The sequence below is a fragment of the Pungitius pungitius genome, chromosome 8 (assembly GCF_949316345.1).
Source record: "Pungitius pungitius chromosome 8, fPunPun2.1, whole genome shotgun sequence".
NCBI lineage: Eukaryota > Metazoa > Chordata > Actinopteri > Perciformes > Gasterosteidae > Pungitius > Pungitius pungitius.
The window spans coordinates 1,914,413-1,936,455 of NC_084907.1; the positions used below are offsets into that span (position 1 = coordinate 1,914,413).

General features: G+C 47.7%; 3 protein-coding genes across 3 annotated transcripts; 2 read left to right on the forward strand and 1 right to left on the reverse strand.

Annotated features, from left to right (window-relative positions):
• Positions 1 to 7,055: 7,055 nt before the first annotated feature.
• On the reverse strand, positions 7,056 to 8,131 carry LOC119193884 (olfactory receptor class A-like protein 1). Its single transcript, XM_037447784.2, has one exon. It carries the CDS (start codon positions 8,129 to 8,131, stop codon positions 7,145 to 7,147), a length of 987 nt encoding a protein of 328 aa, XP_037303681.1. The 3' UTR covers positions 7,056 to 7,144.
• Positions 8,132 to 11,249: 3,118 nt separating this feature from the next.
• On the forward strand, positions 11,250 to 12,536 carry LOC119230164 (olfactory receptor class A-like protein 1). The gene has a single exon (XM_037491201.2). The coding sequence runs from the start codon at positions 11,250 to 11,252 to the stop codon at positions 12,189 to 12,191; it is 942 nt and encodes a 313-aa protein (XP_037347098.2). The 3' UTR covers positions 12,192 to 12,536.
• Positions 12,537 to 13,133: 597 nt separating this feature from the next.
• phtf1 (putative homeodomain transcription factor 1) lies at positions 13,134 to 21,983 on the forward strand. Its single transcript, XM_037490274.2, has 17 exons — positions 13,134 to 13,554; positions 13,911 to 14,037; positions 15,195 to 15,251; positions 15,354 to 15,423; positions 15,672 to 15,830; positions 16,388 to 16,568; positions 16,794 to 16,899; positions 17,360 to 17,545; positions 17,637 to 17,879; positions 18,081 to 18,209; positions 18,462 to 18,731; positions 19,130 to 19,261; positions 19,357 to 19,443; positions 19,551 to 19,706; positions 19,826 to 19,921; positions 20,527 to 20,652; positions 21,395 to 21,983. The coding sequence occupies exons 2-17, from the start codon at positions 14,002 to 14,004 to the stop codon at positions 21,413 to 21,415; spliced, it is 2,055 nt and encodes a 684-aa protein (XP_037346171.2). The 5' UTR covers positions 13,134 to 13,554; positions 13,911 to 14,001; the 3' UTR covers positions 21,416 to 21,983.
• The last annotated feature ends 60 nt before the right edge of the window (positions 21,984 to 22,043 follow it).

The following is a 22,043-nucleotide window of genomic DNA, read 5'->3' on the forward strand; positions in this document are numbered from 1 at the left end:
CTTACAGTACAAGAGGGGTCGTATTTGGATGTTGCTGGTAGAAAAAGCACCCGTTTAAATTCAAAAGAAAGATCACTGGTGTGTAATTATCTGTGAGCAACGTCCTATAAGCGATTATGTCTGAGGTGTATTGATCTCTTTCATTTCTAGGCCAGGCCGCTTTGATCAATGCTCGTGTTTTTTAAGTAGATCCAATTGGACTTGGGGGCCCGGCGGTGGAAAACAGGAGAGCCGAGCTGAGGTTGTCTTTTGGGGTTGTCTCCTTCCTTATGTGCGAGTTGCTGCTTTAGAGAGAGAGTTGTGATCATGTTATCATGTCTTTCAAGGTGATTGTGATCAATAAAGAGAAACAGGAGACAAGCATTTATCGATTTTAATGTACTGTGCATATGTCATTATTATTTCCAGCTTTTAAGATATGGTTATAAACTATGGCACAAAAGAAACTTGAGATTTTATTTTGACAAGCAAATGTAATTAAAATCAATACATTGACATTGATTTTTTGGAAAGTGGTGCTAAATTTCCCTCGTGTTTTACACAAAGGGGCCCGTCACGGACATATTGAGTTCAGTTTTGAGGAGTTAGTGTCAGAATGACATACGTGATACGTGTCTCTACGGGACATGGATCCAGAGATTACTGTAGGGGAGCTTTGCAAGTTCTGTGAAGGCCAATCGGGCCGCGCTGCTGCCGCATTGATGGCGTGGCTCGCTGCGGCGCTCAGCCACACAAATGAGTCCATGCATTATTCAGTGCTTCGAGACTAGAGCAAAACCTCCGACACAACAGAGAACCAAGAAACGTCTTTATTATCGTGGATGGAAGCGTATACGGGGGAACGAGGCTGAACGGACTTTGCACAACAAAAAGCTTTTAAGAAACTCTTTTTATTTGTTTTTTCGTTTGCAGTTGCAGGCGATTCAAAATGACACCGTGAGACGTGACCTTTTGGATTGGATTTAGAGCTGGATCCTGGTTGACCTGCATGTGTGTACACGGTACACGGTACGAGGTTTCAACGTTCGCCTGCAAACCCAAAGACCTCAGAGGCTTCAACACGACAACCACGTCTCCTATAAATGACATTAAGGTACAAAAACGTTCGTTTGAGGGAAACGTATTCAGTTGGTTTACGTTTGACCATCTGCAACAGTTATATATATATATATATATATATATATATATATATATATATATATATATATATATATATATATATAGATATAAAAAAGAGATTTCCCTTGAAATGGAATGAAGAGTGCAGTTAGGCCTCTGCTGTTTTAATACTTATTCAAGTTCATTTTAGGCTCTCGTGGAACATTCTCACATGAGGGACCCGATGTGAGTGCGTAACGTCACAGTTCACCACATTGACCTTGACTTTACCGACATTCATTTTTGCAAAAAATACTTATGATACTGATGATTTTAGCTGACAGAGATGTTTAGGAAACGACCTCGTATCGCCGGCTTGTTTCCCCCTTTAGTGCAGCGCCGTAACAAATCAACAGGTGGCACTCTCTCCTGCCCCATTCCCCAAACAGTACACCTTTCAAAACGTCCCGCCGGCTCACAAATACGACCTCGGGAAGGTCGGCTCGACATTGACGACGGCCTCGATGTCGAGCATCTACAAGAGAAATGAAGAATGGCCTTGATGCTTTTTGAGGGGGGGGGGGGGGGTCCTCAGGAGACGTCGGAAGCGCAACAACAGGCGCCGCGGCGTGCGGCTGTGATCCTCGCACGCCGACGCGGCTGCGTGAGTGCTGCTCCGCTGCCTTTTGTAATTACTCCGGCGGCGGCGGCTTGTGCGACGCACGGAGCATCCATCAGATCTATTATTCAGCTTTAAGTGGGTGGAGTGACACCACTTATTCTGAAATAGCACGAGGAGGCTCCATTTTTCAGGAGGTTTTTGCTCGAGTAACGACTCCCCCCCGCCGCCGGCCCTTCGTCATCCCACACAGGCGCCGCAACAGAAGCGGTGCGCCGCCGTGATGCACCGGAGCATCCGCGCGGAGGTCGGAACCGCCAGACGGCGTTTTATCGCTCAGCACATCCTGCGTGAAGCGTGGTGCCGGCCCGGGATTGAAATATGTGCGGCTGTTATGTCCGAACATGCCCGCGTTGCATGACTCTACACGGTCTGCTGCACAGATAGCAGTCAACAGTTTTAATAGGGCGCTCGTAAACGTCTCCGCCTTCGATGGCGCTTCCGATTCCTGTTCAAACATTCGGCCGCGTTTTGGGCCTTTTGTTGCAAAACATCGAATGACTAAAGCAAAATTGACCACAAGGGCCTGGAAACGGCCCTGATCCGGCCTTCTGCAGGTCCTTGGTTACATTCGACAGCAACACGACGGGGCAGATCTGCACCGTGAGTAACAGCTCACCAAAGCCCCCTCCCTCCCCTCCTCCCCCCGCCCCCCCGAGGGCAGAACGAAGGCGGCGGACACGATGTGCAGCGGCTCAACAAGCTGCTGCCGCCAAGACGCGCTCTGCAGGCCTGCTGCATCTTGTCTGCATTCCACAGCCAAGTCAGGGAAGTGGCTCGTGGAAAATTCCACCTTTGTGGCATTTGGGGCGGCGGGGGGGGGGGGGGGGGGGGTTGCAAAAGGGCAGGATCCTTGTTACTGCTACATTGTGAATTCGACAGGCGGGAGGTTACGCTACCTTTCGGGTTAAAGATCTTCTGGTCGATTTGAGTTATGTGCGAACGGTGCGCTTTTAAAAAAGTGACACTAGACCTTTAAAGGCGCACCTCGACGACCCCCGGGGGGGGGGAAACGAGACCGACGGCGCTCTCGTGGGTCGGTTTTCGGGGGGGGGGGGAAGACATGGTGCGGAGGACCGTAGCTGCTTCGAGGCCCACAGACGCTGTGCCGACTCTACAAACACACGTGCGCTTTTCAACTGAGAGCTGCCAGCCATTCGGGATCCGCTCATAAATACACACTGTATAATTCAAATCAGCATTTATTCATAGAGAACGTGTTTTTGGCGCGAGTGCTGCGCGTAGAGCTGGTTAGACGTCGGTGTCGCATCGCATCACGGGAATGTCACAGCGGTTTGTTCCGTGAAGCAGAAAAGTGCTGAATTTTGCATTTGGTTTGGTTTTCAGATCATTTTTATTCCAAATAAAGAAATAATGTGCCGAGCAGGCAGCTGCGGATAGAGCACCACTATTATTGCCGGAGTTTAATTCCACTTCAAACCCTGCCGTGCTTGCTGCCTTTTACCCACAATCATTTAAAGAGATTCGGATCGGGGGGGTTTATGCATTCAAACATCACTCGGCGTGAATCAGCGCCCCTCGGGGACGCTGGATCGGCTCATCAAAGGATACGTCTCTGCAAACTGACGCGCCGCTGAAGCCCGCTCCTCCCCGGTACACGTTTATTCCCCCCCTCTTAAAAACGCAGCTTTCTATTTAGCGGCGAGATCTTGAAGGTCTGAACGCAGATAAAAAACAAAAGCTCATCCCAGCCCAGAGTAATGAAATGATGGGACACGGTTTGAGAGAACAGCGACGTGTTCACCTGCTGCGTCTCTGGTTCGGGCCGCGACAGGCCGCGCCCTTCAGCTCCTCCGGTTCCATCTGTGACTCCCGTGTTTCAAGAGAAGAGGTTATTCATATTCATAGTCATTTCTCAGAAGCTCACATGACAACACTTCTGTTTATAGAGGGTGTTTTTTTGTTTCTTTCTTTCCCACTGCTTCCCTCTCTTTCTCTTCCTTTCATTGTGAAACGGCGGATTAAGTGCGCTGTGTCCTGAATGCCTCTCAAGTCCCGGCACGGCGGTGCATATCTCACCTGAGGCCGGTGGAGTTGCAGCAAGCCGCTGCCCTCGGGGGCCTCAGCGCTTCGGACCCCACCCCCCAGTCCTCGCCGGGACTCCCAATGGGTGTCATCTGCTTTACAGTGTCCTTGTCAGGGGGATTATGCACATGTTGTACATAGGGCTCATTTAGACGCCCCGTGCAGTTGCATTTAGCCTTTTGCTCTCCTTTTTATTTTAATTCAATTGAAAGCCGTAGGTTTTGGTGACTTTGGTCACAGCAAGGCTGCCTGTTGTCCCACATCACACGTGTCACGGTGTCGTATTGATCTTCTCATCTCAACTCTCGGCTAACAAAAAAAAGAAAAAACTATTCCTGCACCATGTTGTTGCCTCTAGATCGTCTGTCAGAACCATAAAGTCAGCCATTAAGCCCCAGGGCCTCCAGACTTATGTGGGTAAATTCAACCGGCAGCATTTCAGCCTTCTCTACAAAATGGGTGTTGATTCAGGAAAAATCCAGAATTTATTGATGGTTAGAAACGGGGCAAACTTTGGCCTCGACTCTGTGAGACTTTCTTCTCCTCGCCTTGAACACGGAGCTGTAGTGCAGCATTCCGGGGCGAGCTGAAACACGACGGCGTCCTTCCCCCCGTCGGAGGGAATCCGTTGGACTGGGTGGATGCGAGTCAAGCGGGTCACGCACAAACAACTCTGCAACTTCCTCGTGCAGCATTCTCTTTGAATGGAAATAGCGTTAAACTCACAACCAACCCCCGTGTCAGGGATTTAAAAGCAAATTTGCTGTCACATGATTCAAATATTTCGCCAAATGGGCACTGAATTAAGACCACTTCTACAAATACAATCGGCACTTTAAAAAAGACTTGATTTTATGGCGTTCTCCATCCGTAGGTTCACTCAAAACAGGAAAATAAATCCTCCGAAACAACACGCGAAAGGAAACATCCCTTTGAAGGCATCGACAGTATCAGCAAACCGAAAAAGGGCTTATTATGCCCGTCATTACCATAAATTGTGGGTTTTGGAAGAACCCCCGGGATGTGTTTGTTACTGATACATGTTCCCCGCAGTAATAAGCCACAAAGTTTCCAGTTGTAAGCCAGAACTTTTCTTTACTGGGAAAAACATCAGAGAGATTTATTGGTATCAATATCTAGAATAACTTTCAACGTCACTGGATTCACGAGGTGATTTACACGTGAACGGGTTCACAATTCTTTAAAAAAAAAAAACGCTTCAAAGTAGCTTTATCAAATGTTGAATTGATTGTGTGTCGTTCAAATTGTTTGGATGCATTTCCATTTAAGTCAATGAATTAGTCAATTTGCTCCTGCATTAGTGTAACCGGCACCATTTCAGCAAACACTACAGTGATTTAAAGCACGATGTTTGTTTGATTTGAAACGTTTTTAGTCTTTTGAGGAGGAGGAGGAGGAGGAGGAGGAGAGGGTTTGGTATTTCAACGTTCCGTTCTTTAGATTTAAAAAAAAAAGAGAAAAAGAGTAGATTTAAGGCAGTGAAGGGGGCGGGGTTTAAACCCGCTGCTGCGTCGCCATTGGTGGACGCGGGGGAACAAAAAAGCCTGTACCTGGCGCAGGTAAACAGACGGGGTGACACAGCCGGGGTGGACGGGCTGACGGGATGTACTGTAACCCTTCGACTTCATTTAACCCAGCGGACGACTTCACAGCTTTTTGTTTGTGGGGCTTTTGTGCAGGTTTGTGTCGTGTTGCCATGTCGATCTCCAGGAAAGCAGCAAAGTCGGCATTCGTGGGTTCATTTCTTTGATAAGTGTCAAGCATTGGTGATTTGTATTGTGATTTCCCTTCCGATAGTTGGTGCATCTCCCACATCTTGCCTCGCAGGTGAGTTGCACGCAGAGGTCGAGGCGCGACGTGAGAGCCGAGGGGTTGCTGGTGATCTCAGAGGCTGCAGGAGAGGGTTTAAACGGGTTTTTCAAAGGGCTCCAGAAGGACGGAGGACAGCGAGAGCAGGTCTGGTCTTGTGCAGGGAGAGGCCCGGCGGCGCGCCCTCCACACAAAGCAAGAGGAGCAGACCTGTTTTTTTTAATGGACTTGTTGTTTGTAAAGCGCTTCGCAGCCTTCTTTCCCGACAGGAGGAGGGAGAGGGATTCCTCACCGGAGGCTCGCTGCCTTAATGAAACCCATCCATGTATTCTATCCTTCATTCCACCGGAGTCTGTGTAAAGTGCCAGTCAGATTTCAGTGGTTTGAAGAGTAAAACGCATGGAATTCATCATCTGGGGGAGGGGGGGGGGGGGGGGGGGGAGCTTTGCTCAGAATAAAGTCACGTGACGCAAGGTTTTGATGGTTTGATGATGTTTTCAATAAAGGTGAATGTGAGTGTTTTATGGCCTCTAATGTCTTTGGATGTCAAGCCGGCCGTGGAAACGCAACAGTTCTGCACAAGCACAGGGCGAGGACTTCTCCTCCTCGTCCTCCTCCTCCACACCTGCATTGCGACAGCACTGATTGCACTCCAGTGTTATTACTGGATCGCCGACCCCCTGGCAGCCCCACTTTTATGTCTTTCAGGTTTGTCACTCAGAGGTTGTTATGTCCTGCACCGTGTCTCCCTGCCCTCGCTCCTCCAAGACGTGGCAATTACATAATGACTCCTGAATTCCACACATTACCACATACGCAACACACCGTTCAAGACGGTATAGTTTTGTGTCTCCACTTCTTATAAAGAAACTTGCGTATTGTCATTATTGTCTCGAGTGATTCGGTATTGTGTAATGAACATCTCTATTTTTTTTTTCTGCAAAGAATATAGTTTTCCCATCAGGTTCTTAAGCCATTCGCTGTTGGATAATTAACCTGACTCATTAGCATTAGTAAATTCTATTCAAAGCCTTAATTATAGCTAAACGGGCAGCTGGAAGTCATTTGACAGCTACATTGAGCCCCGAGTCACCCAGCAATAATTCTTCCACCCAATTAAGATGGAGGGAACATGCAAAGCAAACAAACAGAGCCACATAGTGCCAAATCAGCAGAGATTCATACGGCCCTGCCGTGAGTAACAGTGTTGTTATGACAGTTTTCTTCTTTAATTACAGACAGTGGGACAGTCGGTTTCTTCCAGCCCAAAGACACAGCATTTCATCCTGAAATACAGGTGCTTATCCCTTGTCAGTTATTGAGCAACACATTTTAATAAATAATAAAAAAAATAGGAGCCTCATTATTATAAATCCTGAACACAAAGGAAAGAAAAGCCTTTCATGCCGTTCCTTTCACTAAACAGAATTCACCCGGTGAACAAAAGGGACCCGCGGATTACCCACGCTGTGCAAAGATTCACCCTCATAATCATGCTTTCATTCCACTGCCCCCCTGTGAACAATGCGCCATCCCACACGTGTCCTTCTCCTCGACGGGCTTCCCCTTCACGCCACACCTCAGTCGCCCATTCACCTTCCTGTTGGACGCGATGATGACCACGGGGCTCAGCGCGGCGTAGAGGGAAGAGAAGAATATACGCAGGTCAGAGATCAGCGAGGACTCCATGGCCTTCCTGGCTGTGAGAGCGTAGACCCAAAGCCCGTTGTCCACCCCGTAGAGGACCACGTACAGGGTCACCAGCGCTACCACCACTTTGGCGGCGCGCTGCTCCGCCCCGCCTCCTCTGCCCCCGCTGCCGCGCAGGTCCTTCGCCTGCCGGCTGTGCTTGAAGAGGAAGACCAGGATGACCAGGCTGGTCAGCGTCATGAGGGCCATGGGCACCACATCTCTGCCCACCTGGGAGGCCCCGTTCGCCTGGACGGACAACTTTGAGGGAAAGTTGACGAAGCAGAATTGGACGTTGACGTCGTAGCCCGTCAGGTTGGAGGCGTTTTCGCTGCCGAAGGAGAAGAGAATGGCCGCTGAGGACATGCAGGTGTTGAGGAGCCAGAGGGAGAAGAACACTAAGCCCAAATGCCGGGCCAACAGGGCGCGGCAGGAGGCCCAGCGCGACCCGGGTGGGGCGACGCTCAGGCACTGGTAGGCGCTCAAGACGAAGGTGAGCCAGATGGAGAGGGACCGCGACGTTCTGTAGACGAAGATCACGGCCTTGCAGCCCGCGTCTCCGAAGATGCCGGACAGGCGGAAGGAGGCCACGGTCTCCAGCAGGCAGCGGACGCCCACCACCAGCAGGTTGACGAGGGCCAGGTGCAGGACGATGACATCGGACGGGAGGAGGCGGTTGTCCCGGTGCAGCAAGAGGAGGAACGCCAGGATGACGGCCGCGTTGCCCGGCACGCCCAAAACAGTGAGGGACACGTAGAGCATCCCGCGCACAAACAACTCGGAGGTCATTCCTGCAGGCACAGAAAAGAGCTCGGGGTAACTTAAATGAACACGGTGTATTCAACGCAGAAGATCAACCCCCCCCCCCCCCCCCTACCTGGGAGGTGTGAGACGGACCTTCAGCCCGATCCCTCTCTGCTGAAGGGTGCCGGGTTGTTTGTGCTCTTATAGCGGCAGACAGGTGAGTTTGGGTGACAGGTTGCTGGATGTGTTTTTCACGGTCCATTGACTTCTCTTCCCTCAGCCTCCAATTACTTGAGATCAATTCAGATGACTGAGTCCGTCCCCTCGCTGGGTTTCAGACGGGAAGGATAACACGGAGAGAGCCAACCATCGGGAGGAGAAAATGGTGCTGATGAGTCAATAACATCTATTAGACACAAGTTTACACTCAAAAAAAGATTAAAACACTTTCTCAGTGTCACTGTTTCCCTTCGGGGGAGTACTCCGGATTTTTTTTTGTTGTAATTACTGATGCTTTAATTAGATCTTCCTTATAAGACCCTTCATATTACTCTTGTATTTTTAATTCGGCAATCAATTTCAGAATCCGCTGGCCGTTAAAAGAGCCGTCCTGTGTGCCGGTCAGTCGAACGCCAACAGTGTCCTCCAGTGGAGAAAGAGGAAACCCAGTCTTTCCATTAGAACACAGGATCCAATTTGTGATGGTCTTCATTCGTCCAAAGTTCTGAACGTGGAGTTACATCCAAACTTTGAGGAGGTTTGGCTACATGGTTTAACTGCAACGTGTCCTGAAGCAGGTGAAGCATGTTAAGCCCATTGCTCTCAAGTGCATGAAGAATAAAAAAAAAGAGAAAATATCACAAAATGAGATTGAATGGGATTGATTAAGGTTTTTCAGGTGTGTATATTGATATTAGCTTTGCCATAGTGCAGCAGCAACATCATACTAACTCTTGCATTATTTAATACACATACATTATAATACAGTAATAGTGTAACACTCACAAACTAACAAAATGATTTTTTATACTCAAAAAACATTTAAATGCAGCATATTCCCTTGTAGTTGGTGTCTCAGTCAGGTGAAACTCGGCCACGGACTCGACGGTGGATGAAACACGAGGGAGAAAAACAATCCAACGAGAGGCGATTCAGACAGTTACGTAAACTGATGAATGGTCTCCGTGGATTTGATGTGACAGGTGAAGGCACTCATTCTGATGATTCGTTCCTGTTTTTTCCACTGAAGATGAGGTCAAATGTGCCCCCCCCCCCGTAATGCAAACACCGAGTTCAAGGCCCGTCAGTATCAGACGGGGAGGCTGCTAAGCCCAAAGCCTCTTAGAGCACATTGCTTTGCTGTGGGACAGATTTAAGTGGCACAGCGAGGGGGGGGGGGGGGTGCACTGACTGTTCCCCTCGTCACCAACCAAAGCCTCGCCCGCGTACTTCCAACGGGCTAAAGGGTTAAAAAGGTAGAAATGACTTGACTTGCGTGTTAAACCGCTGCCTCGACTAGTAGTTCAGAGGCGACTCGACGCGAGGTCGTGCAGCATTTAGTGACCCAGGAGAGAAATCTTCTTCTCAAGGATCTCCAACAGCAAAAGAATGAGCCATTAGAGTGCAGCTCATTCCGTGTAAAGTATTAACCGGTGATGATTTCATCCACGAAGATCTACTTCTAAGAATATCATCGTAATGAGAGTTAATGTAGTCCTGAAAATTGAATTAGTTTGTTAAAAGCCCACGAGATGGAATTGCATGTCGGGGGGAAGAAAAAGAAATTAACTTGCAATGCAGCAGCCTGCACATGATCCGAATCCCCTGAGAGCGGCGAGCTCGAACTTGCCATTTTAATTAGTTCTCAGAACATGTGAACGTACACACAGGAAAAACAACACATCTTTAAGACGCTGTATTCCAGGGCCCCCTCCCAGGAGAAAATGCTTTTCTTAAACAACAACGTTTTAGCGCGCTGTAATTTTTGCACCGTGAGTAAACAAGAGAGTGCAACTAACCAATCGGCTACCAGGAGACGTTTCACAGTCTGAGAAAGATATCGCTGCAGTACCGTCCGCAAACTTCTGTGAGAGCTGATTAAGGTTAAGGAGATAAATAAATATTGCCCCCGTGCCCCCAATTAGTGCAGACGTGCATTTCTCTAAAGCTAATTGCCCTGCTCCTCTGTGTCTTTTAACACGCTCCCAGGACATGAAGGAGGAAAGCAGCGCGCGCTGTGCTGCACGTAAAAGCCTCTTGGTGGGGCTCATTCAAGGCGTCATCAGGCCGCTTTCACATCAACAACTAGCGTGTCTGCGCCAGGGTTTGTTTAACTCTATTTTTTTTTTTATTCCACGGGGGGGGGGGAAATAGCCGCATGATGTTTGACGGACGCGCGGCCTTCTCCGCGTGCATGAGGAGAAAACCCACCCCGTGGAAGTCAAACCCCACACGTGTGCTGTCTGCATGACCCGAAAGGCAGCGCAGCTACTTTTCATGACAACTAATTGCTGGTTCTGATTGGGAATGCTGACCTCCAGTCATACCCTCAAGTCCTCCATAATAACAAAGCCCACATTCAAACAGGTTTTGCCTCAATGTCATCGCTCGCTTTCATGGAGTCCTTTTGGTCCGGCTGCTGAGCTCGTGGAGGTGATATTGATATGATGCCTCCACCGCTCATCATTGGACGCATGTCAGGTACTTTACAGGAAAAATAATTATAGAAAGCTCAATCTGTTCAACTGGCAACTGAGCATAGTGACCTCGTCTGGCGTTCTATATTCCCCTTTAGTCTGGAATCACATGATAGTAATCTGTTGGACACTTTCTTCCATTCTTATTTTGTTTCTAGGCAACAAAAAAAAAAATCAAGGAAATGTAAACAGGTGGGAAAAATGAGTATTTGTTGATCCTAGAGCAGTGCTTCTGTTGCTTTAATTAGCCAAAGTGTGGGCTGAACCCCGCTATGGTGGCCAGTGCTCTCAAGGGGCATCGGAGCCTATAAAATTGCAATCAGACGGGCTTTTAAGCAAGTAATACACAGCAGGCGATACCCTTCATCTTAACTCCAGGTAAGCTTATTGTTATTTTAAGAGAATTCTTGACAGCACTCGTATCAGACTTTGATTTTCTGTCCACTTCTCAGCAGCGGGCTGCCACCATGGACCTGTGCGTCACCATCAAAGGGGTCTCCTTCCTCTTGCAAACGGGTCTGGGCGTCTTGGGGAACGCGGTGGTGCTGCTGGCCTACGCCCAGCTCATCCACGCCGAGCCCAAGCTTCTCCCCGTGGACGTGATCCTGTGCCACCTGGCCTTCGCCAACCTGATGCTGCTGCTGACCCGCTGCGTCCCGCAGACCATGAGCGTGTTCGGGCTGAGGCACCTGCTGGGCGACCCCGGCTGCAAGGTGGTGATCTACGCCTACCGCGTCGGGCGGGCGCTGTCCGTCTGCGTCACCTGCATGCTCAGCGTCTTTCAGGCGGTGACCCTCGCCCCCGCCGGACCCCGTCTGTCCAGGTTGAAGCCCGCGCTCCCCTCCCTGGTGCTGCCCACCTCCGCGGGGCTGTGGCTCCTCAACATGGCCGTGTGCATCGCGGCCCCCCTCTTCTCCATGGCGCCGCGCAACGGCACCGTCCCGGCCTTCACCCTCAACCTGGGCTTCTGCCACGTGGACTTCAGGGACAACCTGTCCTACGTGATCAACGGCGTGGCGGTCTCCGTGAGGGACTTTGCCTTCGTCGCCCTGATGTTGGGCTCGAGCGGTTACATCCTGTTGCTCCTGCACCGCCACAGCCGGCGGGTGAGGGGGATCCGTCGCTCCCACGGCGGCGGGGCGGAGGCCAGGGCGGTCAAAACGGTGATCACCCTGGTGGTCCTGTACGCGGTCTTCTTCGGGATCGACAATGCCATCTGGATCTACATGCTGACGGTGGCAAAGGTGTCGCCAGTGGTGGCTGACATGAGGGTGTTCTTCTCCTCCTGCTACGCCTCGCTCAGCCCGTACTTCATCATTTCCTCCAACAAGAAGGTCAAGGCGAAGATCTTGTGTGCAGCAGAGCAGAACCAGCCGTCAGTAGACAACCAGGAGACGAGTGACAAATGACACCATGGCTTTGTTTTGACAGGCTGTCGACTAATGAGACAGCAGAGCTGTACTCTCAGACCTCATCATTTTCAACACTGCTGGACGGATGAGTAACATTTACTGAGATCGTAGACCCCTTTTGAAAGTTGAACAAACCGTATTTAAATCACAAATATGCTGTAACCACCATGTGGTAAACACACATAATCATCATTACAGCTAAATATAAAAAGAAGTGAATTAATCTGCATAAGCTTTGAGTTTTGGTTAGTTGTTTAGGACCTCAGTGTGCTTGATGCTTCACTTGGTCTTTTTTATTTTTGGTCTTTGAGTTAGAGACTGTTGCCTGTATAATTAACATTTTAAACAGCAATAAATCCACAAGTAAGGACATTATAGTCATGCCTTTGAAATAGTTTGATTCATTTGAGGTTTTTACTAGGTAGGATCGATGTGGAACAGTTTCATGTACATGGCACATAGTATGTTTATGTTAAGCCTAATTTTGAGAATCAGAGTTTGGTCGTCAGAGTTATATTCCGGATGTTATGAGAAACGATTTTAAATTGAAAATGTGGAAAAAGACTTTTTTTCCGTTGACATGTTTGTTGTATCTACGACCAGAATTTTAAGACATTGCTTTAGGCCTCAGAGTTTTTCCTAGGCTAGAATAATTAATAATAAAAAACGTATTGCTATTTACAGCCCAAATCATTATCATCACGTCCAATTAATTGCTGTTCACTTATTGGCTAAAATGTCAGGAATACTTTGACTTGGGGGCATTTCGTCCGGAGGGTGGCATTTCAGGCAGCACCGCACCACTTCGGGTATAACAGGTTTACCCATTAAAATGTTACGGTTTGAATAACGAACATAACGTGTCGAAATAACGTTTTAGACGCAGGTGCTATTTCCTCGTCTCAATCCTACCCACGGAAAAGGGATTCTGAACGCAGCCCCTGGCGGCGGTCAGCACAGCCTGCGAGACACGGCTGAGGGAAGAGAGCCCGCGTCTCAGGCACAACAAACCCCGGAAAAGAGAAGCGGAAACTCGACCCAATGTCGCAGAAAACAACCGAAGTTTCTGAAGTGCAAAGATACCGCTACTTGACACAAGCGCATCGCTAACCGGCCCCACGTTGTAGAAATATGACGCCTGCGAGCGATCAATCGCGTCATCAAAGTGAGTCGTGGTAATAAAGCGCTGTTGGTTAACGTTGGCTAACCAGTGGTTAACGTTAGCTAACTGGTGGTTAGCTCAGGGACGCCGCGGCGCTTCGCGACCCCGATGACGGGGACGTTTTTAACGAGCGGTCCGTGATGCGTTTTAAAGGCATTTCCAGCTGGTGGCGGATCAACGAGGACCGTTTCCTCCCCGGTGAGTTCCTTTAGCCTGCTGCTAACGGGCGGCTAGCTAGTGTTAGCTAACGTCTACCCTCAACACGGTTACCCGGTAACAGACGCTTTACATCATCCGTTTCTTCATTCATGCAGCAGCGGAGGAGGTTCTCCTATTTAACGTTAACTATACCAAATTGTTCTGATAATACTTCAGTTTCACAACCTATAAGTAAAACAAATGGAGTTTTAGTGTTGAAATATACAAATTGCAGAACGGTTCATTTCAGAACAATTTATGTGACATCACATGATTATTGATTATATCCTTTTTTTAACATTCGGAATCTGTGTGTCACGCCCCCCCCCCTCCTTTTTTGGGTTGTTGTTGGTCAGTGGAGAAGTGTGGATTCCTGCCCAGTCCTCTGTGTTCTCCTGCCTTCTTTGTGAGATGACCTGACCGCGGCTGCACCGCTTCCAGCTTCAGATGACAATGGCCAGAATAGCCTGGTATCAAGAGAAGGTAAGTCCAACTTTGTTGATGCACCCAGGTGTGCATTTAATTTACCCAACAAACCGGTTTTCTTTTAAGGTGCTGCAGGCAGTTAGATAGATCGGTATATAAGAAAGGTAGGGATTTGTACAGAAACACCTTTATATTTATATTGTGAATTTGTGTGAAATCGTTTTTTTTTGTGTCAATAAATGCAAATGGTCATGAGCGCAAACCAGTTCGAGACTGATAGATATCTATTTATTTTTACAAGCTTACTTCCCAGGACGCAGAGCTCCAGGTTCCCCTGCTTTCCTTCTGCTGGTTTCGTAGGACTGTGTACAAACCAAATAAAGTTGCAAAGGGATGGGTGCGCCCCGTTGGACCGGTTGCCATGTGTCGAGACATGCAAGCGTGATGTTTACTGAGGATGCTGAGCCTATTAAACTATGCGTCTCCAACTGCATTTTTTTCTGTCTCACGCCAGGGAGCAAGTGCTGACCTGTTTGAAGTGTTTTCAGGCTCATAATGCTGTAGGCTTATAATATTGCATGATTAAAAATTCCCACTTTTTAACCTTTTTTAATGTTCATTACAAAAGTTTGTATATTTAGACATAATTGCCTCATATTCATTACTGTAATATGCGCTTAGTTTTCCGTCTTTAAATCACAGAAGAAAATGTTATCGGTTGATAATCTTTTAAAATGCATTTTACTATTACTTTTTCAGAGCCAAATACCTCAATATATTTATATCGACAGTTTCTTCAAGCTATATAAAAACGCTCAATCTGTTTGAAGTCCAATTGATTGAAATAATAAACCATGAGCCTAAACTTGCCCAAACTGAGTTTAATATGGACTAAAGTAAAATCTAAAGATTTAGAATTGGCTTTATTTGGCCACGTATGTGTGAACATAAGAGGAGCCAGTTTTTCGTTTTGCATCCCTCAAAATGTACTCGCACAGAAATCTAAGTAGCAGCTATTAACCAGGACAACGCAGCTGATCACATAGTAAATCATCTTTATACAAGTCAAGTTGCTACCAAATGTGTATTTAGGAATGTACGTGTAAAGTTAATGTACTTGGTATACTGTATATTCATTGTCTCGAGTTTGTTTATGCTGCCTATTGCATTTGTACATTAGGGAAAACCCTAGTAATGTTCTGTTGTTGCCACAGATCGGGGCCTATGATCAGCAAGTCTGGGAGAAATCTCTGGAGCAGGCGGATTTAAATGTAAGACACCCCCCAAATCTCCCCCAAAAATTGAAATAATTGTTTGTGTATTGGTCTTGTGCATTGCCACCACATTGAAAATCCCCCTTGCCATATTTCTAGGGTTTAGAGAGCCAACCCAGAAAGACTGGTCACATCAAACCAGACCTCATTGATGTCGACTTAGTAAGAGGTGAGCATCAGTGAGGAGTTGGTTCAATAACACTTTCATCATCTGCATACTGTTACACACTAACGACACATTTCCTCGGGTAGTACCATACCAACCTGTCATTTCTGACTGTGTTCTGCACGTTTACTTGCTTCCGACTTGATAATGAAGGATGACAAACGGAGACCAATCGCAGGCTTTGTACACTCGTGTTCTCTTCGTGTCTGCGATCTGAGCCCAGGGACTTTCTCCTTTTTTTTTTCTCGCAGGATCAACTTTCGGCAAAGCCAAGCCCGACAGACCCTGGACCGCTCTGACTCGGAAGGGTCTGGTCCGAGTGCTGCTGTTCCCGTTCTTCTTCCAGTGGTGGATCCAGGTGACCTCCAGGTCCATCTCCTCGTGGATCCTCGTACTGTATTTCATGCAAGGTCGGCTACAAACTAACTCTTACTGCTCATAATAAAGATATCGTTAAAACGTCTCATTGAGAAGGCGTTTGAAATAGAATAGTTCCCTTATGAGCCTCTCCTGTATTACCATGATCAGTGATTTAGTTAATATACAGAGCCTCCATAAAATATATAGTGTCTATATAGAAGATATACAAGATGACTAGTCTTAATGTGCAGATTGAGTAATGTTTTAATATTAACCAACAAAGAGTCTCGTTTAACAGCGACGTTTTCAGTGTGGCGTGTTATTTATACACAGATTCATTTTTTGGATCTTCTAAAACATAAAATGCATTTGTACATATTGTTCCTTAGTTCCCCAATATCATAATGCCTTGATTGGTTGAATTTCAGGAAATGAACATGTATATATTTTCCATAGTTCTGTGCAACAATAAATGTTACCCATCACACCTGTGCAACACATAATGCCCGTGTTAATGAGCCTGGATCTCGTTATAATGACTCCCCTAAGAGACCGCTTTGCATGCTGTTGCCAAATGTTTTGTGTGTGTGTCCCCCCCCCCCCCCAGTGGCAGCAGTGGGGCTGTACGTGGAGGTCCCCGGGGCGAGTGCCAGCGAGGTGTTTGGGCCCATGTGTCTGATGCTGCTCCTGGGTACCGTGCACTGCCAGATTGTCTCCACTGAGTCCAGCCGGTGGCCCTCGGGCGGTCCAGCTGGCAGCTGCACCTCCAGCCCTGCTCGCAGACGGAGGTTGTTGTCTCATCGTCTCGCCCCGCGCACTCGTTTGCCTTTACAAGCACACTCTCACCTCACCTGCATGAACACACACACACACACACACACACACACACACACTATGACATCAACATCAACTCCTGTGGGTTCCAGCTCATTTTGTGACGTCCTATTCACGTTCTTTTGTCTTTGACTGTCCTGTTTTTTTTTTTTTTTTAAATTTATTCTGTGTCCTCTCAGGCCAAGGAAGGGCAGAGCGCCGAAAAGACCGGAGGAAAAGAAGGAAAGTGCCGACGCAGGGCCGCTGGAGGAAAGCCTGCGGTTACACAGGACTGAAGAGCGGAGGGTACAGTCACTCATAACTGGTCAAATGCATCAGAATAGAATGAAAAGCTGTAGGTGTTTAACTAAGTTCTATATGGACAAAATATTTGCCTCGCAGGGCTGCCGTACATCCTTTGCTGATATACTACCTGACAGGAGGAAAAACTCCCCAAAAAAACTCTTTGGGGAGAAAATCTGGAGAAGTCCATAAAGGACGGCAATTAGCATCCGTCCCCAAGTTTTAACGTTACATGTGTACAATATTTAAATCACTATGAATTGTATTTGATTCATATTGCAATTATTTTATCTATAATGCTAATGTAAAAACCATATCTAATAACCCACAAACGACACTTCTATATGTATTATAATTTGTAAAGGTTGGTTTTAAGTGCATCAAGAGGGTTTACTCTGTCGAATTCCTGCATGTTTGGTAATCCATTTTTTTTAAATGCACGTCTGACTCATTGTCCTCACAGACACGAAAGTCTGGATTTGGGGCATCTGATGAGCTCTCCACTGAGGAAGAGGAGCCAGTTGAAGTAAATCTTCCCAAAGCTCATCAAGGGAGGCACCCCGCCTCGGCGTGGCCGACGCCCGCAACAACGTCCTCGGTTAGGAAGAGAAGTCAGAAGACCATCTCCAAAACGCCGTTAAGATCTCAGGTAAACCTGGTAGTTAATAAGACCTGGAGTTTTACGCCGTGTCCCTGGCGTGCAACGACGTGAGCCCACTCCTCTTTTGTACCGCCTGCAGGAAGCGGCCTCCGCCAAGGTGAAGCCCAGAGAGGTGGAGCGCCTTCGGCCGAGAGTTAGCTCGCGTGCCGCCTCCGACACTGACGACGCACTGTGGGAGGAGCTTCTCCAAGGGCCCGACTCCGCCTCCTCGGGGAGCAGTGACACGGAGTCGAACGAGAGGTTCAACGCCGGCATGGCGGTCCCGCAGACCACCACTCTGAGCAGTGATGACGACGAGAGCCTGCAGCAGGGAATCACCGGAGTAAGATCGGCTCAAAGCCGCTCCTTTTATTTCCTCATTCAAGGATGTCAAAACGCTGTTTAGTCGCTGGCGCCATTAGCCAGGCCCAGTCAGTCACCAACCCACGTGACACGCGTAGGTTGTGATACTCTGCGCATATTTCACACCGTGGAAACCGTCAGCAGAGTGAATTTTATTTATTGTGTTTTTTTATTATTCCAGAGCCAGCTGTGTTGGCTGCAGGCCTGCCACCCGTCCAATGACCGAGTCAGCGCCATAATATGGGAGCAGGGCGAGTGCAAGAAGGCAGACATGTCTGTGTTGGAGATGAGTGGGATCATCCTCACGCGGGTACGCATCGGCCTCTTTGCTGCCGTAGTCGCTGTGTGGGTTGCGAGTGCTGGGAGTCAGTGTTGCGTGTATATTATTAAGTAATGTGGTGTGAGATTCCACTTCTGTTGAACATTTAGCTAAATAATCGCTCTTAAACCTAAAAATATACACTCGCGTTCTGCTGTTCCTTTAACGCAATCTTGTCTGCTTTGCTTCTATCAGCATGGAAATGTCGCGGCGTGACACGGCGTCTCTCCCGTTTCTCGGCAGGTGAAGCTGGTGGAGCAGGGGGTGGGTTACCTTGTGCTCGGTGGGCTGATGACCGCCACCCTGGCACTGCTGCCTTTTTTCTTCCACCTGGCGCAGCGCCTGAACGCGGCGAACCTGGCCTCGCTGTCCCTGGCGCAGCTGGGGGAGCTGGTGTGGGGGCGCCGCGACGCCCTCGTCTACGCCTTTTTCCTCGTCACCATGGTGCTGAGGGTCTGCCTCATAGGACTGTTCTTCTTCATGATGTGTGTGGCCGAGAGGACGTACAAGCAGGTGAGCCGCTTTCAAAGCCATTGAACCCGATCGATCGACAGACCTTCTTCAGCTCGTTCAGGGTGTGCTGGCTCCGCCTCTCACTAGTACGTATCCAATCAACGTGCACGTGCAGGCGCCGCCGCAGGCCGTCATAGGCCAGACAGCTGGAAGCAGAAATGAAGAGAATAGACTGGCGGATCACTTCTGATGATATTAAGGCCCGCAGAGAAGCCCTTGCTGAGGGATCACTGTTTGATTTTATTATTACAGCTGTTCTGTATTTTAATTTACTTCAATGAATTCTCATACATCCCGACCACACTCGTCAATACAGTAGCTGGTCTGCCCTCTAGTGGCAGTGAGGGAGCATTGAGACACTCTGACTTTGCGTGCCGATGTGTCTACGTCCTCCGCAGAGACTCTTATTTGCAAAGTACTTCAACCACATCACTTCGGCGCGTAAGGCCAAGAAATCCGAGATCCCTCACTTCCGGCTGAAGAAGGTCCAGAACATAAAGATGTGGTTGTCGCTGCGCTCCTTCCTCAGGGTCGGTGTCCCATCGTTACGGTGCATTGTTTCACCAGCATGGCTGCGTTGGGCTCGTAAACGATGACCCCCCCCCCCCTGTTTTGTCCGTTGCAGAGGCGAGGGCCGCAGCGCTCCGTCGACGTCATCGTGTCCACCATCTTCCTTTTGGCGCTCTCCATTTCATTCATCATCTGTGCCCAGGTCAGTCACATGACAGTCACAGGTAGAGGCGGGATCTGCTCTAATTGGTGTGAGTCCGGCGCAGACAAATGAAAGGCTTTTGTGTTTTTGTTGTTGCTCGTCCTCAGCTGCTCCACAGCCACCAAACGTTCCTGGACTCTCTGACCAACTGGGAGCTGATGGTGTGGGCGTCGTCCCTCGTCCTCTTCCTCTTGCGGCTGGCCACGCTGGGCTCCGAGACCGACTGCAAATACAGCAACTCCTCAGTGCTGCTCACCGAGCAGGTGAGGCCCCGGGGCGAGACACGAGGAGGCGGAGCAACAGGGATGTGATTTTTTAAAGGCACCGCCATGGCTTCATTGTACAATACACAGAAGTTAAAACTGTTCATTTTTTTGCTCAGATCAATTTGTATCTCAAGATGGAGAAAAAGCCAAATAAGAAAGAAGAACTCAATATAGTGAACAACGTTTTGAAACTGGCCACAAAACTAATGAAGGTAAGCAAAGCTGTTTTATTAAATTAACCAAGATATTGTCTCTTTTGTTTTACCACAATCACTGTAATTATTTGACTTGCAGTATTGCTGACGTTGATGTGATTATGAATATTATCTACATTTTCATTTGGTTTTATATTATTTAACGATTTACCCCAGATTATGTACAATCTCTCGAGGTACTACATCGTATAGCCGCACACGACATTTAACAAGCACTTTATAGTTGACTTCTCTGTCATTTAACTATAAAAAAACAGTCTGAATCAAAACTTCCCTTTAAATAAAACGAACAAAAACATAGTATATCCTTTTGCTCTTACAAATATTAAACGCTGCACAAAAGTTGGAACTCCCGACTATAATTTAGCCTGCCTTTGATGGACGTGTGGGGAATTGCTTTTTGTACCACTTCTATCTGGCATAAGGGTGAAGACGGCAACCACGAGCCTCTTCTATACATCTCTCAAGATTAACTGAATCTCTAATAACCAAATACTGAGAGCTGTAGAGCTCGTTTGATTTGCAGTGTAATGACATTTAATTCCTTTCTAATGTTTTTGTCAGTGTTCCACTCGACATGTTTTCTCTCCCACCTCCTGCAGGAGCTGGATACTCCCTTCAGACTGCTGGGTCTGACTGTGAACCCTCTCATCTACAACATCACCCGAGTGGTCATCCTCTCCGCCGTGTCCGCCGTGGTCAGCGACCTGCTCGGCTTCAACATCAGAGTGAGGCTCCACCTGCTTACGAGTAAAGGGGCACTCGGCTCCATTTTTTGGTTCAGTTTGCTCTTCACATAAAGTAGTGGTATCTAATACCTTCTGTGACGTTTTTTTTTAGGTACTCAAGTAGGAATGATGTACTCCACACTCGCTCTGGTGCATTGAGGGAAATGTGGTATCCACAGATATTATTTCATTTTTCTGTGCTCTCGTGTAGTGTTACAACACTGGAGCGGCCTTTCAACACTCATTGTGGCATTTCCCATTTATAATTCAATATCACTCAGAAACTTTTTGGGATGTCAGTATGTGAATGACAAGGAAGATTTAAAAATTGCTGACAGGTCGTGTGACTAATTCAACGTGCTTTGTCTTTGGGAGTTAGATTAAAAGGAGGTTATTGACCCAGCTTAGCATAAAGAATGGAAACCGAAGGAAAGTATGTCGTTTTACTGCCTCCTCCAGTGTCACAAATTAACCAGATATGCTTGTTTTACATTTCTGTTTGTGCACACATTGAACAAAAGGGCTCATTACAAGTGTAATTATGAACTTTAACAATAAAACGAGCTGAAAGCCTCCTGGCTCCAGTTTATAGCGCCAACATGACACTTTAGTATTGTTCAAAACTGAGCAAGAAAGTCAATAAGCGTAAAGGTTTGCAAAACTGTTCCTCTCATCAGGTCTGTAAGACGGTATTCTATTTGTCACTAATGACCGTTTTATCTCCTCTGCTTTATGTCTCCAGCTGTGGAAGATCAAACCTTAATGTGAAAGCTGTCGGACTCTGGAGACCAGAAGCTCCCCACGTGTGCGCCACGCAGCATCTCGTATCTGGAAAAGAAAAAGTGCAAACCTACTGAGTGAGTCTGTGTGAGATCATTGCTTGTGCCTTCTAGCCAAACCTTCTGTATCATCAGTCATTCCGGAGCCTGAGGCGCCCGCTGCCTGTTCCTCTGTACGTGAGTCTGAAGCCGGAGATCATTTCATCTCCAAATGTGCACAGATGTGTGGACACAACATGAAATGCAGAAGTCGATCTGAACCACTGGTGTTTCTCCTCGGTCTCACTGTAAATTGAAATGGGATGGCGATCTAATTAACTGAATTTTCATAGGACTCAACATTTTATTCAACCTTTTGTACTATTTAAAAGAGAACTTTTTGATTGTAAGTGGCTTTTATTTATTGGGGGTTCTGTTGTAGCACTTGTGACGGTGTAAATCTTCACCGTCTGACCACTATCTATTGAGACCCGTTGTTGAAATAAATGACTATGCAATGTTTGTAAATGTAAAGAAATGTTTGATGGCTATAAATAAATGATTTTCAATCCACGCATCCGTTTCTGCCGTGCACGTGATGCTCTGCACAGCTCACCTTTGTGCGTCGAGCTG

Coding starts and splice junctions, on each gene's coding strand:
- LOC119193884 (XM_037447784.2), bottom strand. CDS start 8,131: ATGACCTCCGAGTTGTTTGTGCGCGGGATGCTCTACGTGTCCCTCACT.
- LOC119230164 (XM_037491201.2), top strand. CDS start 11,250: ATGGACCTGTGCGTCACCATCAAAGGGGTCTCCTTCCTCTTGCAAACG.
- phtf1 (XM_037490274.2), top strand. CDS start 14,002: ATGACAATGGCCAGAATAGCCTGGTATCAAGAGAAG. Junction 15,424..15,671: donor TGATGTCGACTTAGTAAGAG/GTGAGCATCAGT, acceptor TTTTTCTCGCAG/GATCAACTTTCGGCAAAGCC. Junction 17,880..18,080: donor TGCAGCAGGGAATCACCGGA/GTAAGATCGGCT, acceptor TTATTATTCCAG/AGCCAGCTGTGTTGGCTGCA.